Source organism: Entelurus aequoreus, linkage group LG01, assembly GCF_033978785.1.
Source record: "Entelurus aequoreus isolate RoL-2023_Sb linkage group LG01, RoL_Eaeq_v1.1, whole genome shotgun sequence".
Classification (NCBI taxonomy): Eukaryota; Metazoa; Chordata; class Actinopteri; order Syngnathiformes; family Syngnathidae; genus Entelurus; species Entelurus aequoreus.
In genome coordinates this window covers 19037747-19054299 of record NC_084731.1, presented here as the reverse complement: position 1 = coordinate 19054299, position 16553 = coordinate 19037747, and the positions used below count along the sequence as shown (strand labels likewise).

Sequence of the window (16553 nt, the reverse complement as noted above, 5' to 3'; positions counted from 1 at the left end):
AATGCGATTTATACTACAGTGCGACTTATATATGTTTTTTTCCTTCTTTATTATGCATTTTCGGCCGGTGCGACTTATACTCCGGAGCGACTTATACTCCGAAAAATACGGTAATAGCCAATGCATTCACATCTTATTTGAATAAAGTGCAACCAACACTTTCAGCATTCAAGACATTTTCAAAAAAAGTACAGTAACCAACATTTTAACAGTAGATTTACCTGCTACTTCTGTTGTTGTTTTCAACATAAAAATAATACAATATTAATATTAAAAAATAAGGTGCAACCAACATCTCTTCTTGTTAAATTAGCAGTAGATTTACCCGAAAAATTAAGTGCAAACAAATCTTTTCAGATTAAATGAGCAGTGGTTTGACCTGCTACTGCTCTCATTTTAATCAACACGGAACATCATCAAGACTAGAGATGTCCGATAATGGCCTTTTTGCCGAAATACGATATTCCGATATTGTCCAACTCTTAATTACCGATTCCGATATCAACCGATACCGATATATGCAGTCGTGGAATAACACATTATTATGCCTAATTTTGTTGTGCTGCATTAAACAGTGTAACTTAACCATGAATTGATTAACGTGGACCCCGACTTAAACACGTTTAAAAACTTATTCGGGTGTTACCATTTAGTGGTCAATTGTACGGAATATGTACTGTACTGTGCAATCTACTAATACAAGTTTCAATCAAGCAATCAAAAACAAGGTTTTCCAAAATAAGAGAACAACTTCAACTCAAGTTATGGAAAAAAGTGCCAACATGGCACTGCCATATTTATTATTGAAGTCAAAAAGTGCATTATTTTTTTTAACATGCTTGGAATTTGGGACATGCTCTCCCTGAGATAATCCTGATACCCACTACAACTATGGGAAATACTATAGTTTGACTTGCACAAAGTGCATTATTTTTTTTATTTTTTCAAACATGCCTCAAAACAACAGCTACAAAAACAATGAAGGCACACAGCTTCAGTCCAGAGTATACTAGAGCATACTTGCCAACCTTGAGACCTCCGAATTCGGGAGATGGGTGGGGCGGCGGGATTTGGTGGTAGCGGGGGGTGTATATTGTAGCGTCCCGGAAGAGTTAGTGCTGCAAGGGGTTCTGGGTATTTGTGCTATTGTGTTTATGTTGTGTTACGGTGCGGATGTTCTCCCGAAATGTGTTTGTCATTCTTGTTTGGTGTGGGTTCACAGTGTGGCGCATATTTGTACCAGTGTTAAAGTTGTTTATACGGTCACCCTCAGTGTGACCTGTATGGCTGTTGACCAAGTATGCCTTGCATTCACTTGTGTGTGTGTAAAAGCCACATATATTATGTGATTGGTCCGGAACGCAAATGCAGTGCCTTTGATGCACGCCCCCAATATTGTTGTCTGGGTGGAAATCGGGAGAAATTCGGGAGAATGGTTGCCCCGGGAGATTTTCGGGAGGGGCACTGAAATTCGGGAGTCTCCCGGTAAAATTGGGAGGGTTGGCAAGTATGACTGGGAGACGCAACTGCTCCGTACTTCACCCTACATCCGTGTACCACTCCGTACAGCTGCATTTTAAAAAGTCTTAAATTTTACTTTTTGAAACCGATACCGATAATTTCCGATATTACATTTTAAAGCATAAACAAATCAGAACAAATACCCAGAACCCCTTGCAGCACTAACTCTTTCGGGACGCTACAATATACGCCCCCGCTACGCCCTACCCACCGCCCCCCCACCTCAACTCCGCCCACCTCAACCTCCTCATGCATGTAAGGAGATATTGTAGAAGTCTGTTGTCCAAGGTAAATGCTTAATTCTACAGTCTTGTTTTTGATGGAATATTTATAATCTAAAAGTTTGTCTTTAGTTTTAAATGTCAATTGATGTCAATTAATTTCAATGGGTGACACTGTTTCTCAATACGAGTTTTTTAAGATACTCGTATCTCAAGGTACCAGGTAGTATCATTGTTTCCAATTTAAAGGGTGAAAATATTTATCATTACAAACCTTTCTTATACAGCCAAATACCACATTCCAAGGTAAAGTTGGCATAACCAGTTGGTTCAAATACTTCAGTGACAAGCTTATACATTATGTTCATAACATTCAGCAGAACCGGTTCTGTGCTCAATTGCTTGACATAAGATTATATTTATCCAAAGGATTTTGAGATTACCCCACCTTAAAACAACTGTGTGGTTCCTCCTTTTTACATGCAGGTATTTGTACAACTGTCCAGTTGAACCTCTACCAGGTATCTAGAGAATCTTAGACCCAAAAACTAACAGGGTTAGCCCTGAATAAAACATACATGCGTGTTGTTATGGTCAACAATTTGACGATGGACCTATTACCATATTATTTGAATGTTGTTCAGAATGTAGCATGTGTTCCATATGTTGGGACTGCTCACCTGGACAATGTCTAGCACCATTCCTGCCGCCGCTGTTCCAAACCCGGCCAAAAGGAAGGGAAAAACCACCTGCAGACCAATGGAGAAGGAGGTCTCTTTGAGGGGTGCTGGCTGTTCAGGGTTTTGATCATTACTGATGTCGTCGCTCTCATTGCTCTGGCTCGCATTCTCCAACAGAGCATCCTCCTCCCGCTGACCTTTGGCGTTGGCCCGACAGTCCATCACTGCGACTATCTCCAACCTCTCTTCATTCCCAGGCATATCGTTGGTCATTTCTGTGAAAGACGTAACCTCTTTGAGCTCAAACTCGCCCCCGGTTCCTGGGCTCCCTTCCTCGAGTCCCTGTGTGAGGATCACCGGGTGGACGGAGGAGTTGGAGTTGATGAAGGCCGGAGCAAGGGGCCCCCCCTCCTTCTTCACCTCAACGGCCCCGGAGGACATGTTGATGTCGGGCAGTTTGTCTTGTTCTTTCGACCAAAGTACCATGCGGAAGCCTTTGAAAGACGATGGTCTTGACAAAAAAAAAGTAGAATAGACTAAATCTGACCAACTGTGATGAGGAAGTGACTGGATCACCTGACCTGGTTTTGAACCTGATCAGCCTCAATAATTTATCCCATTAAAAATGTCTACAGGGAGTGATGGTCAGCATTAAAGCCCAGAGAGAAATTGCTCTGGGGCAAAGGGATTGCAGCAAGGCACATGCAGCCGTTTGTCTGTAGACTCCGTGATCTTGTCGATGTTTTGGGAGCAGGACCAGTATGTTCTCCATTCAATGCAAGCTGCTCCCTGTGGGCTGGCAAGAAACAGAAGACAATATTCGAGTTCAATGACTGGCGTAGGGACTTACCACAAAAATCTCCCTTAAGTCATTTCTGTAAAGCTCCCCTTTATAAGTTAAGTCCAGGTTGCAGGTTAGTGATGCACACTCTCAGTCCACTGATCGTAGCAGACTGGCCGGCATACCGGGCTGGCAATGTCTCACCTTACACCACGTGGCTGCTGGAAAGGCCTCTTCAGTGAAGATATTTAAAGGTCTGCCGCACAAGGCTAGAATTACCAGCCACAGAAAGGGACCTCTCCAACCGGAGTGGACAGTCGGCTGGAAGAAGAATACATCAGTTGATTAGACGTATTCTATATTGAGTTAGCCACAATGCTAGTTTATTTATTTTGTAATAACACAGGGATGTCAAACATTCGGCCCGTGGGCCGTATCAGCCCCGCGAACAGGTTTAATCTGGTCTGCAAGATGAGCTTGCTAAGTATAAAAATGAGCTGCAATTTTTTTATTGACATAAACTGCGGTTCTATATGTGTCCACTGGATGTTGCAATAGCAAAGTCTTCACGTCACACATGACACTCTATAAAGATGAAGTGTCAGCTGACTTTAAGCGCCCTCCAGATTGGCTGCTGCTACTCCAATCAGCGCAGGTGCAAGCAATCAACCGCTCCTGTTGTGGCTGGCAGCAGATGGCGGCAGACTGATGCAGTATCCACGCACAATACCTTCTTTCCTTATAAATTATCCACTCAATGGATAAAATAAAATGGGAAGATGCAAAGACTTAAGTCAACATGACCATCATCTTTGTAGTTAATTCCCTGCAGCGCTCGCACTTGGTTGAAAGGGAAGTTGCACACCCTGAAATCCATTGTAAAAATGTGGGTTTATACATTTGTAGTTTGTTCTGTTTTATTTTATGCTTCAATCTACCATGTTCACATTGGTTAAGTTTGTAGTTATGTTACCTTGATGTCAGCTATGGTGTCATATTTGTAATATTATAATTGTAATATCTGAATGATGATAAATTAATGTGTTGTGGCAGTTGCGGGTGTCGCTCGGTGGCTCTTCCAACATGAGAATGATAAACAGGAAGTGCTTAAAGTGTAATGCCTTTGTAAAGACACTGATAATGTTTTTAAAACTGCGCCAATTATTTTCTTCAGAAATTTTAAACTGACTGCACTAACTTGAAGTGTTTGGCCAAGAGAATTATTTGTAAAATGTACATTTTCATAATGTGCTTGTTCTATTTTTTGATCAAAGCAAAACAAAGAAAACAATCTAAAGTTGTTTTTATTTTTAAGTTATTATGCCAGGATTTTACCAGTCAGGCCCACGTGGGAGTAGATTTTCCTCCATGCGGCCCCTGAGCTAAAATTAGTTTGACACCCCTGTAATAACACATTTGGGGGGGAAAATAGCTTTGTTATGCAATAACACATATAAAAGGATGCCGGTTTTCAGGAGGATGTAACACAGTAAAGTTTAAGTAAAGTGTCAAAACTAGCATTTAAAATATTGCACCTTGAAAGTGTTGCATTAACTCTCAGGAAACACTGGTAATTCACTGTCAAGTACGCAACGACAATTCCTACCCGTCCTTTCAAAATAAACCGCTAAACAACAATGTAGTAAACAAAACACCCAGTAGGAACACAACACATAGTATATCATTCACACACAAAATATCAAATATATGTGGCACTTTATAAGTAACACATATACACTGTTACTGTTAAAACTTAATTTTAGCTCTTTATGCGGAAATGTTATTCAAATAACAATGGTTTAGCTTCTTTTGAACATGCATACAAATGCATCACATGTTTAGGACAATCCAACATGTCTACTAGTAAACAAGTTGGAGCCACGGTCTGTACTTCCCGGTTCTAAATGTTTCTTACATTAATTGTAGTGATGTCATGATATGTGGTTAGGACAAATCTACAGGTCAAATCCACTCTGAGTTAGAGTTTTCTGTCTTACCTCTAGGTGTGCATAAACTACAGTTAATCTAAATGTTTTAAATATAGATTTACGTAAATAAATCAGTCTTGAGAAACATTAAGTTATTTAAAACCCGTGCATCCCCATAAAATACATTAAACAAACATAGGTAAACATTACTGACATTGAATTCGAATTGTGAACAACCTTCAATCACCTTGTAACGAAAAAACCAAACACTGAAGACTTCAGAAGCCTTACATTTACTGAAAAGAGAAGCAATAACCTGCAGATTTTGCCTGTTAACACTGCTTTTATTTTGAAGTTTACTTTGCACTGAACAGGAAGTCACTGTGTGGACTGTTTATGCTGTGTAACTAGACTAGGGGTATGTTGCGGTTACTCAACTTCTATGAGAGCACAAGACACACACAACATTTAAGGGCCACTTCTAGGATCATATAATAACTTGTATTATTTGTTTTGACGAATTGAACTCATATTTTCACAGGTTTATGTAAATTATACCCGGTACATTATTTTGCCCATGAATTTCCTGCTTTTAAATGTTCACCCTAAAATAAATCTTCCCCAGTTCAGTCTTAGTAGCAAAATGTAAGGACACGGCGCAAAAAGCAGGAAGTGCCGCTCGGAAATATATTAGAGATAACTTGAATTTTCAAAATTATACGGAAAAATACTTCTTATTTTGAAATGCAAATGTTGACAGGTCAGGTGTTAAGTTTATGCTTGAACTAATTTATTACAACTCGGTTATCAAATGCGGTGCTACCCAACCACCCCTTACAAACATAAACTTTTATTTTGAAGTCACTTCAGGTTCGCTGGCGGTCCCATTGTCGCTGACTTGATGCAGCTTTCCTCCGTGTGCATGTTGCGACATCGCGTAAGATGGGTAAACGTTACATGACATTACCAATTACCGACATTGACTTAGAATTGTGAACAACCTTCAATCATCTTGTAACGAAAAAACTAAACTGAAGACTTCAGAAGCTTTACATTTACTGAAAAGAGAAGCAATAACCTGCAGATTTTGCCTGTTAGCACCGCTTTTATTTTGAAGTTTACTTTGCACTGAACAGGAAGTCACTGTGTGCACTGTTTATGCTGTGTAACTAGACTAGGGGTATGTTGCGGTTACTCAACTTTTATGAGAACACAAGACACACACAACATGCAAGGGCCACTTCTAGGATCATATAATAACTTGTATTATTTGTTTTGACGAATTTAACTCATATTTTCACAGGTTTGTGTAAATTATACCTGTCTACACTTCCCGTTCTCCATGGGAAAGTACATTATTTTGCCCTTCTTCATCCTGTTTAAATAGTTTCCCCATGAATTTCCTGCTTTCAAATTTTCACCCTATCCAGTGTGGTCCTAATAGCAATATGTAAGGACACGGCGCGAAAAGCAGGAAGTGCTGCTTGGAAATCTATTAGAAATAACTTGACTTTTCAAAATAAGTAAACTTTGACCTAGAATTGTGAACAATCTTCAATCATCATGTAACAAAAAACATAACACTTCAGAAGCTTTACGTTTACGTAAAAGAGAAGCAATAACATGCAGATGTTGCCTGTTAATACTGCAATGCTTTTATTTTGAAGTTTACTTTGCACTGAACAGGAAGTCACTGTGTGCACTGCTTATGCTGTGTAACTAGACAAGGGGTATGTTGCGGTTACTCAACCTCTGTGAGAAGAACAAAATACAAGCACACAACATTTAAGGGCCACTTCTAGGATCATATAATAACTTGTATTGTTTGTTTTGACGAATTTAACTCATATTTTCACAGGTTTGTGTAAATTATACCTGTCAACACTTCCAGTTCTTCATGGGAAAGTAGCTTATTTTGCCCTTCTTCATCCTGTTTAAGGAGTTTTCCCTTGAATTTCCTGCTTTTAAATGTTCACCCTAAAATAAATCTTCCCCAGTTCAGTCTTAGTAGCAATACGTAAGGACACGGCGCAAAAAACAGGAAGTGCCGCTTGGATAATATATTAGAGATAATTTGAATTTTCAAAATGTTACAGAAAAATGTTCCTTATTTTTAAATGCTGGTGTTAAGTTTATGCCTGCAATAATGTATTACAACCCGGCTGTCAAATGTGGTGCTACCCACCCACCCCTTCCAAACATAAACTTTTATTTTGAAGTCACTTCAGGTTCGCTGGCGGTCTCATTGTCGCTGACTTGACGCAGCTTCCCTCCGTGTGCATGTTATGACATCGCGTAAACTTTTCAATTACCGACATTGACTTAGAATTGTGAACCATCTTCAATCATCTTGTAACGAAAAAACAAAACACTGAAGACTTCTGAAGCTTTACGTTTACTGAAAAGAGAAGCAATAACCTGCAGATTTTGCCTGTTAATACTGCTTTTATTTTGAAGTTTACTTTGCACTGAACCGGAAGTCACTGTGTGCACTGTTTATGCTGTGTATGTTGCGGTTACAAAACTTCTACGAGAGCACAAGACACACACAACTTTAAAGGGCCACTTCTAAGATCATATAATAACAACTTGTATTATTTGTTATGACGAATTTAACTCATATTTTCACAGGTTTGTGTAAATTATACCCGTTCTCCATGGGAAAGTACCTTATTTTGCCCATGAATTTCCTGCTTTTAAATGTTCACCCTAAAATAAATCTTCCCCAGTTCAGTCTTAGTAGCAATACGTAAGGGGACACGGCGCAAAAAACAGGAAGTGCCGCTTGGAAATATATTAGAGAAAATTTGAATTTTCAAAATGTTACAGAAAAATGTTCCTTATTTTTAAATGCTGGTGTTAAGTTTATGCCTGAAATAATGTATTACAACCCGGCTGTCTAATGTGGTGCTACCCACCCACCCCTTCCAAACGTAAACTTTTATTTTGAAGTCACTTTAGGTTTGCTCGCCGTCCTTTTGTCGCTGACTTGATGCAGCTTTCTTCTAAGATAGGTAAACATTGACCTAGAATTGTGAACAATCTTCAATCATCATGTAACAAAAAACATAACACTTCAGAAGCTTTACGTTTACGTAAAAGAGACGCAATAACATGCAGATGTTGCCTGTTAATACTGCAGTGCTTTTATTTTGAAGTTTACTTTGCACTGAACAGGAAGTCACTGTGTGCACTGTTTATGCAGTGTAACTAGACAAGGGGTATGTTGCGGTTACTCAACCTCTGTGAGAAGAACAAAATACAAGCACACAACATTTAAGGGCCACTTCTAGGATCATATAATAACTTGTATTGTTTGTTTTGACGAATTTAACTCATATTTTCACGGGTTTGTGTAAATTATACCTGTCAACACTTCCAGTTCTCCATGGGAAACTATCTAATTTTGCCCTTCTTCATCCTGTGAAGAGTTTTCTCATGAATTTCCTGCTTTTAAATTTTCACCCTAAAATAAATCCTCCCCAGTATGGTCCTAATAGCAATATGTAAGGACACAGGCGCAAAAAGCACTTGGAAATCTATTAGAGATAACTTGAATTTTCAAAATGTTATGGAAAAATGTTCCTTATTTTTAAATGCTGGTGTTAAGTTTATGCCTGAACTAATGTATTACAAATCGGTTATCAAATGCGGTGCTACCCACACACCCCTTCCAAATATAAACTTTTATTTTGAAGTCACTTCATGTTCGCCGGCGGTCTCATTGTCGCTGACTTGACGCAGCTTCCCTCCGTGTGCATGTTGCGACATCGCGTAAACTTTTCAATTACCGACATTGACTTAGAATTGTGAACCATCTTCAATCATCTTGTAACGAAAAAACAAAACACTGAAGACTTCAGAAGCTTTACGTTTACTGAAAAGAGAAGCAATAACCTGCAGATTTTGCCTGTTAATACTGCTTTTATTTTGAAGTTTACTTTGCACTGAACAGGAAGTCACTGTGTGCACTGTTTATGCTGTGTATGTTGCGGTTACAAAACTTCTACGAGAGCACAAGACACACACAACTTTAAAGGGCCACTTCTAAGATCATATAATAACAACTTGTATTATTTGTTATGACGAATTTAACTCATATTTTCACAGGTTTGTGTAAATTATACCCGTTCTCCATGGGAAAGTACCTTATTTTGCCCATGAATTTCCTGCTTTTAAATGTTCACACTAAAATAAATCTTCCCCAGTTCAGTCTTAGTAGCAATACGTAAGGACAGGGCGCAAAAAACAGGAAGTGCCGCTTGGATAATATATTAGAGATAATTTGAATTTTCAAAATGTTACAGAAAAATGTTCCTTATTTTTAAATGCTGGTGTTAAGTTTATGCCTGCAATAATGTATTACAACCCGGCTGTCAAATGTGGTGCTACCCACTCACCCCTTCCAAACATAAACTTTTATTTTGAAGTCACTTCAGGTTCGCTGGCGGTCTCATTGTCGCTGACTTGACGCAGCTTCCCTCCGTGTGCATGTTGCGACATCGCGTAAACTTTTCAATTACCGACATTGACTTAGAATTGTGAACCATCTTCAATCATCTTGTAACGAAAAAACAAAACACTGAAGACTTCTGAAGCTTTACGTTTACTGAAAAGAGAAGCAATAACCTGCAGATTTTGCCTGTTAATACTGCTTTTATTTTGAAGTTTACTTTGCACTGAACAGGAAGTCACTGTGTTTACTGTTTATGCTGTGTTTGTTGCGGTTACAAAACTTCTACGAGAGCACAAGACACACACAACTTTAAAGGGCCACTTCTAAGATCATATAATAACAACTTGTATTATTTGTTATGACGAATTTAACTCATATTTTCACAGGTTTGTGTAAATTATACCCGTTCTCCATGGGAAAGTACCTTATTTTGCCCATGAATTTCCTGCTTTTAAATGTTCACCCTAAAATAAATCTTCCCCAGTTCAGTCTTAGTAGCAATACGTAAGGGGACACGGCGCAAAAAACAGGAAGTGCCGCTTGGAAATATATTAGAGAAAATTTGAATTTCCTAATGTTACAGAAAAATGTTCCTTATTTTTAAATGCTGGTGTTAAGTTTATGCCTGCAATAATGTATTACAACCCGGCTGTCAAATGTGGTGCTACCCACCCACCCCTTCCAAACGTAAACTTTTATTTTGAAGTCACTTTAGGTTTGCTCGCCGTCCTTTTGTCGCTGACTTGATACAGCTTTCTTCTAAGATAGCTAAACATTGACCTAGAATTGTGAACAATCTTCAATCATCATGTAACAAAAAACATAACACTTCAGAAGCTTTACGTTTACGTAAAAGAGACGCAATAACATGCAGATGTTGCCTGTTAATACTGCAGTGCTTTTATTTTGAAGTTTACTTTGCACTGAACAGGAAGTCACTGTGTGCACTGTTTATGCTGTGTAACTAGACAAGGGCCACTTCTAGGATCATATAATAACTTGTATTGTTTGTTTTGACGAATTTAACTCATATTTTCACAGGTTTGTGTAAATTATACCCGTCAACACTTCCAGTTCTTCATGGGAAAGTAGCTTATTTTGCCCTTCTTCATCCTGTTTAAGGAGTTTTCCCTTGAATTTCCTGCTTTTAAATGTTCACCCTAAAATAAATCTTCCCCAGTTCAGTCTTAGTAGCAATACGTAAGGGGACACGGCGCAAAAAACAGGAAGTGCCGCTTGGAAATATATTAGAGAAAATTTGAATTTTCAAAATGTTACAGAAAAATGTTCCTTATTTTTAAATGCTGGTGTTAAGTTTATGCCTGCAATAATGTATTACAACCCGGCTGTCAAATGTGGTGCTACCCACCCACCCCTTCCAAACATAAACTTTTATTTTGAAGTCACTTTAGGTTTGCTCGCCGTCCTTTTGTCGCTGACTTGATGCAGCTTTCTTCTAAGATAGCTAAACATTGACATAGAATTGTGAACAATCTTCAATCATCATGTAACAAAAAACATAACACTTCAGAAGCTTTACGTTTACGTAAAAGAGACGCAATAACATGCAGATGTTGCCTGTTAATACTGCAGTGCTTTTATTTTGAAGTTTACTTTGCACTGAACAGGAAGTCACTGTGTGCACTGTTTATGCTGTGTAACTAGACAAGGGGTATGTCGCGGTTACTCAACCTCTGTGAGAAGAACAAAATACAAGCACACAACATTTAAGGGCCACTTCTAGGATCATATAATAACTTGTATTGTTTGTTTTGACGAATTTAACTCATATTTTCACAGGTTTGTGTAAATTATACCCGTCAACACTTCCAGTTCTTCATGGGAAAGTAGCTTATTTTGCCCTTCTTCATCCTGTTTAAGGAGTTTTCCCTTGAATTTCCTGCTTTTAAATGTTCACCCTAAAATAAATCTTCCCCAGTTCAATCTTAGTAGCGATACGTAAGGACACGGCGCAAAAAACAGGAAGTGCCGCTTGGAAATATATTAGAGAAAATTTGAATTTTCAAAATGTTACAGAAAAATTATCCTTATTTTTAAATGCTGGTGTTAAGTTTATGCCTGCAATAATGTATTACAACCCGGCTGTCAAATGTGGTGCTACCCACCCACCCCTTCCAAACGTAAACTTTTATTTTGAAGTCACTTTAGGTTTGCTCACCGTCCTTTTGTCGCTGACTTGATGCAGCTTTCTTCTAAGATAGGTAAACATTGACCTAGAATTGTGAACAATCTTCAATCATCATGTAACAAAAAACATAACACTTCAGAAGCTTTACGTTTACGTAAAAGAGACGCAATAACATGCAGATGTTGCCTGTTAATACTGCAGTGCTTTTATTTTGAAGTTTACTTTGCACTGAACAGGAAGTCACTGTGTGCACTGTTTATGCAGTGTAACTAGACAAGGGGTATGTTGCGGTTACTCAACCTCTGTGAGAAGAACAAAATACAAGCACACAACATTTAAGGGCCACTTCTAGGATCATATAATAACTTGTATTGTTTGTTTTGACGAATTTAACTCATATTTTCACAGGTTTGTGTAAATTATACCCGTCAACACTTCCAGTTCTTCATGGGAAAGTAGCTTATTTTGCCCTTCTTCATCCTGTTTAAGGAGTTTTCCCTTGAATTTCCTGCTTTTAAATGTTCGCCCTAAAATAAATCTTCCCCAGTTCAGTCTTAGTAGCAATACGTAAGGACACGGCGCAAAAAACAGGAAGTGCCGCTTGGAAATATATTAGAGATAATTTGAATTTTCAAAATGTTACAGAAAAATGTTCCTTATTTTTAAATGCTGGTGTTAAGTTTATGCCTGCAATAATGTATTACAACCCGGCTGTCAAATGTGGTGCTACCCACCCACCCCTTCCAAACATAAACTTTTATTTTGAAGTCACTTCAGGTTCGCTGGCGGTCTCATTGTCGCTGACTTGACGCAGCTTCCCTCCGTGTGCATGTTGCGACATCGCGTAAGATAGCGTCTTTCCCTGGCTGAAACAATCCTGTTTAGTAGTCAGGGCCAACACCAACCGAACCCAACATGGCCAAGGCGTAAATTAGTGCTCCCCTGGTCAGGACTGAATAGACGAGCCCGCCTTGCTCTATTCTTTGGCTCATTCCGGCAAGTCCGGGGGTCTTTCTGTATCCAACGCCGGGTTCAAGTCCCCGCCGCTACACGCATGACTATTTGGTAACATGCATGCGAACATACCGACATTGTTCCATTTATCCATAAAACTATCACATTCCGTTAGCATCGCCGCGTACCTTTTTGTGGCCGTGATACAGCAAACGAGGCTCGGTCCAAGCCGGCTGCATGTATCCTCCTCCCCGGTTACGTGCGCCCGGGCTTGAGACGCGGACGCCGGTGTGTGCACGCCTTTAAGTACCGTCCTGGTCCAAGTACGCCTCGATGGTTAATAGTTAAACTGGCCCGACCGGTCACATTACTGCACTCGTCCACTGACCCCCGCCGCCCGGCTGCTTGGATGTGCATCTATAATACAGCCGTCCGGTGCGGGGGGCCAGGAAGCCACAAGGCGGGCCCCTCCCTCCGCACTCTTTGAGCTGACGGCACCGGTCCCCCCCCTGCCTGCCCCCTCGCTGCCTGCACTCCTCTCTAGCGCCACCAGCCCGGGCTCCATTGCGCACAAAGCCTCCTTCTCCAGCAGACACAAGTTTGGGTTGAGCAGTGCAGCAGGTCTCAGTCAGGGTGTCTAAAAGGGTCTTGAAAAGTCTAAAATCCTAAATTTAAAGCCTGAAAATGTCTTACATTCTATAAAAAAAAAAAAAGAGTCATAAATATGTACATAAAAGGAGTGCCTATCATTCACAATTTTTATGAAAGACAGAAACAGTAGTAAACTAGAACAGGGGTCTCCAAACTACGGACCGTGGACCAGCGTCCAAATTCCAGCCCGCTAGAAGTCCCAAGTTAAAAAAAAGTTTAAATTTTTTTTTAATCTGTCTTTTGTTATCCATTTTCTACTGCTTGTTACTCTCGGGGTTTAGTTTAGTTTAGTTTATTAAGGATCCCCATTAGTCTACACCGCAGTGGAGACTATTCTTCCTGGGGTCCACACAAAAAACATCACACAACCACAAAACAAAAGATTAAAATGCAGTACAACATGATCAAATAATAAAATGTTGTAATACAAAAATAGCAACAACAAAGAACCAAACAAAGTAATAATAACTTAAAGTTTACATAATAATGTTCATACCGAAGCTAAAAGAGCAATATAAAAATAAATATATACATTTTTGCAAAAATAAAACAAAGAACCAATGGCCTAAAATATACACTACCGTTCAAAAGTTTGGGGTCACATTGAAATGTCCTTATTTTTGGAGGAAAAGCACTGTACTTTTCAATGAAGATAACTTTAAACTAGTCTTAACTTTAAATAAATACACTCTATACCAGGGGTCACCAACCTTTTTGAAACCAAGAGCTACTTCTTGGGTACTGATTATTGCGAAGGGCTACCAGTTTGATACACACTTAAATAAATTGCCGAAAATAGCCAATTTGCTCAATTTACCTTTAACTCTGTTATTATTAATAATTAATTATATTTACACTTAATTGAATGGTTTAAAAGAGGAGAAAACACGAAAAAAATGACAATAAAATTTTGAAACATAGTTTATCTTCAATTTCGACTCTTTAAAATTCAAAATTCAACCGACAAAAACAAGAGAAAAACTAGCTAATTCGAATCTTTTTGAAAAAGTAAAAAAAATAATTTATGGAACATCATTAGTAATTTTTCCTGACTAAGATTAATTTTAGAATTTTGATGAAATGTTTTAAATAGGTTAAAATCCAATCTGCACTTTGTTAGAATATATAACAAATTGGACCAAGCTATATTTCTAACAAAGACAAATCATTATTTCTTCTAGATTTTCCAGAACAACATTTTTAAAAGAAAATCAAAAGACTTTGAAATAAGATTTAAATTTGATTCTACAGATTTTCTAGATTTGCCAGAATAATTTTTTTGAATTTTAATCATAATAAGTTTGAAGAAATATTTCACAAATATTCTTCGTCGAAAAAACAGAAGCTAAAATGAAGAATTAAATTCAAATGTATTTATTATTCTTTACAATAAAAATAATAAATTTACTTGAACATTGATTTAAATTGTCAGGAAAGAAGAGGAAGGAATTTAAAAGGTAAAAAGGTATATGTGTTTAAAAATCCTAAAATCCTTTTTAAGGTTGTATTTTTTCTCTAAAATTGTCTTTCTGAAAGTTATAAGAGGCAAAGTAAAAAAAACAATGAATTTATTTAAACAAGTGAAGACCAAGTCTTTAAAATATTTTCTTGGATTTTCAAATTCTATTTGAGTTTTGTCTCTCTTAGAATTAAAAATGTTGGGCAAAGCGAGACCAGCTTGCTAGTAAATAAATAACATTTAAAAAATAGAGGCAGCTCACTGGTAAGTGCTGCTATTTGCGCTATTTTTAGAACAGGCCAGCGGGCTACTCATCTGGTCCTTACGGGCTACCTGGTGCCCGTGGGCACCGCGTTGGTGACCCCTGCTCTATACATTGCTAATGTGGTAAATGACTATTCTAGCTGCAAATGTCTGGTTTTTGGTGCAATATCTACATAGGTGTATAGAGGCCCATTTCCAGCAACTATCACTCCAGTGTTCTAATGGTACAACGTGTTTGCTCATTGCCTCAGAAGGCTAATTGATGATTAGAAAACCCTTGTGCAATCATGTTCACACATCTGAAAACAGTTTAGCTTGTTACAGAAGCTACAAAACTGACCATCCTTTGAGCAGATTGAGTTTCTGGAGCATCACATTTGTGGGGTCAATTAAACGCTCAAAATGGCCAGAAAAAGAGAACTTTCATCTGAAACTCGACAGTCCATTTTTGTTCTTAGAAATGAAGGCTATTCCACAAAATTGTTTGGGTGACCCCAAACTTTTGAACGGTAGTGTATATACCAGGGGTCACCAACGCGGTGCCCGCGGGCACCAGGTAGCCCGTAAGGACCACATGAGTAGCCCGCTGGCCTGTTCTAACAATAGCTCAAATAGCAGCCCTTACCAGTGAGCTGCCTCTATTTTTTTAAATTTTATTTATTTACTAGCAAGCTGGTCTCGCTTTGCTTGAAATGTTTAATTCTAAGAGAGACAAAACTCAAATAGAATTTGAAAATCCAAGAAAATATTTTAAAGACTTGGTCTTCACTAACTGACAAAGAAACAGATAACAGATTTGGTGTCCAGTTCAAAGTGTGACATGATTTATTTAAAAATTTGAGAGTTGACTTTTGTATTTTACATGAGTTATTATCTGTACAAACATGGTGCAAAGTAATTCATGATTTGTTAAAAAATGTTAGTGGCTAGCTATTTAAAAATGGGATATTGTGATTTCACAAGACTGTCTTAGAAGTGATCATTTGAAAATGTTCAATTTGAAAAATGTGCACTTAGAGAAAATATAAAAATAAAGTTTTGCATATTGATATTTATGTTTCTCTATATGTTTATTGTGAGAAATCATTAAGATGATCATTATTTCCACAAAGATAAATATCATTAATTATTAATAATAACATAGAGTTAAAAGTAAATTGAGCAAATTGGCTATTTTTTAATTATCGGTATTGGTATTTTTTAATTTATTTATTTATTAAATCAACATAAAAAACACAAGATAAACTTACAATTAGTGCACCAACTCAAAAAACCTCCCTCCCCCATTTACACTCATTCACACAAAAGGGTTGTTTCCTTCTGTTATCAATATTCTGGTTCCTACATTATATATCAATATATATCAATACAGACTGCAAGGAATACAGTCCGTAAGCACACATGAATGTGCGTGCTGCTGGTCCACTTATAGTACTAACCTTTAACAGTTAATTTTACTCATTTTCATTAATTACTAGTTTCTATGTAA

At 38.0% G+C, this 16553-nt stretch overlaps 1 protein-coding gene across 3 annotated transcripts in view; it reads right to left on the bottom strand.

Annotated features, from left to right (window-relative positions):
* Nucleotides 1–16553, bottom strand: part of slc41a1 (solute carrier family 41 member 1) — a 123311-nt gene that overhangs the window by 59365 nt on the left and 47393 nt on the right. For 2 of the 3 annotated variants that reach the window (XM_062045262.1, XM_062045269.1), the window contains 2 exons: nt 3408–3524; nt 2423–3218 (listed from right to left, as the gene is read on the bottom strand). In XM_062045262.1, coding sequence (XP_061901246.1) covers nt 2423–2908 — 486 coding nt within the window. In that variant the 5' untranslated portion in view covers nt 2909–3218; nt 3408–3524. Of the gene's footprint in view, nt 1–2422; nt 3219–3407; nt 3525–12878; nt 13119–16553 lie in introns of those variants that run through there. The other variant, XM_062045253.1, reaches the window with a different exon arrangement.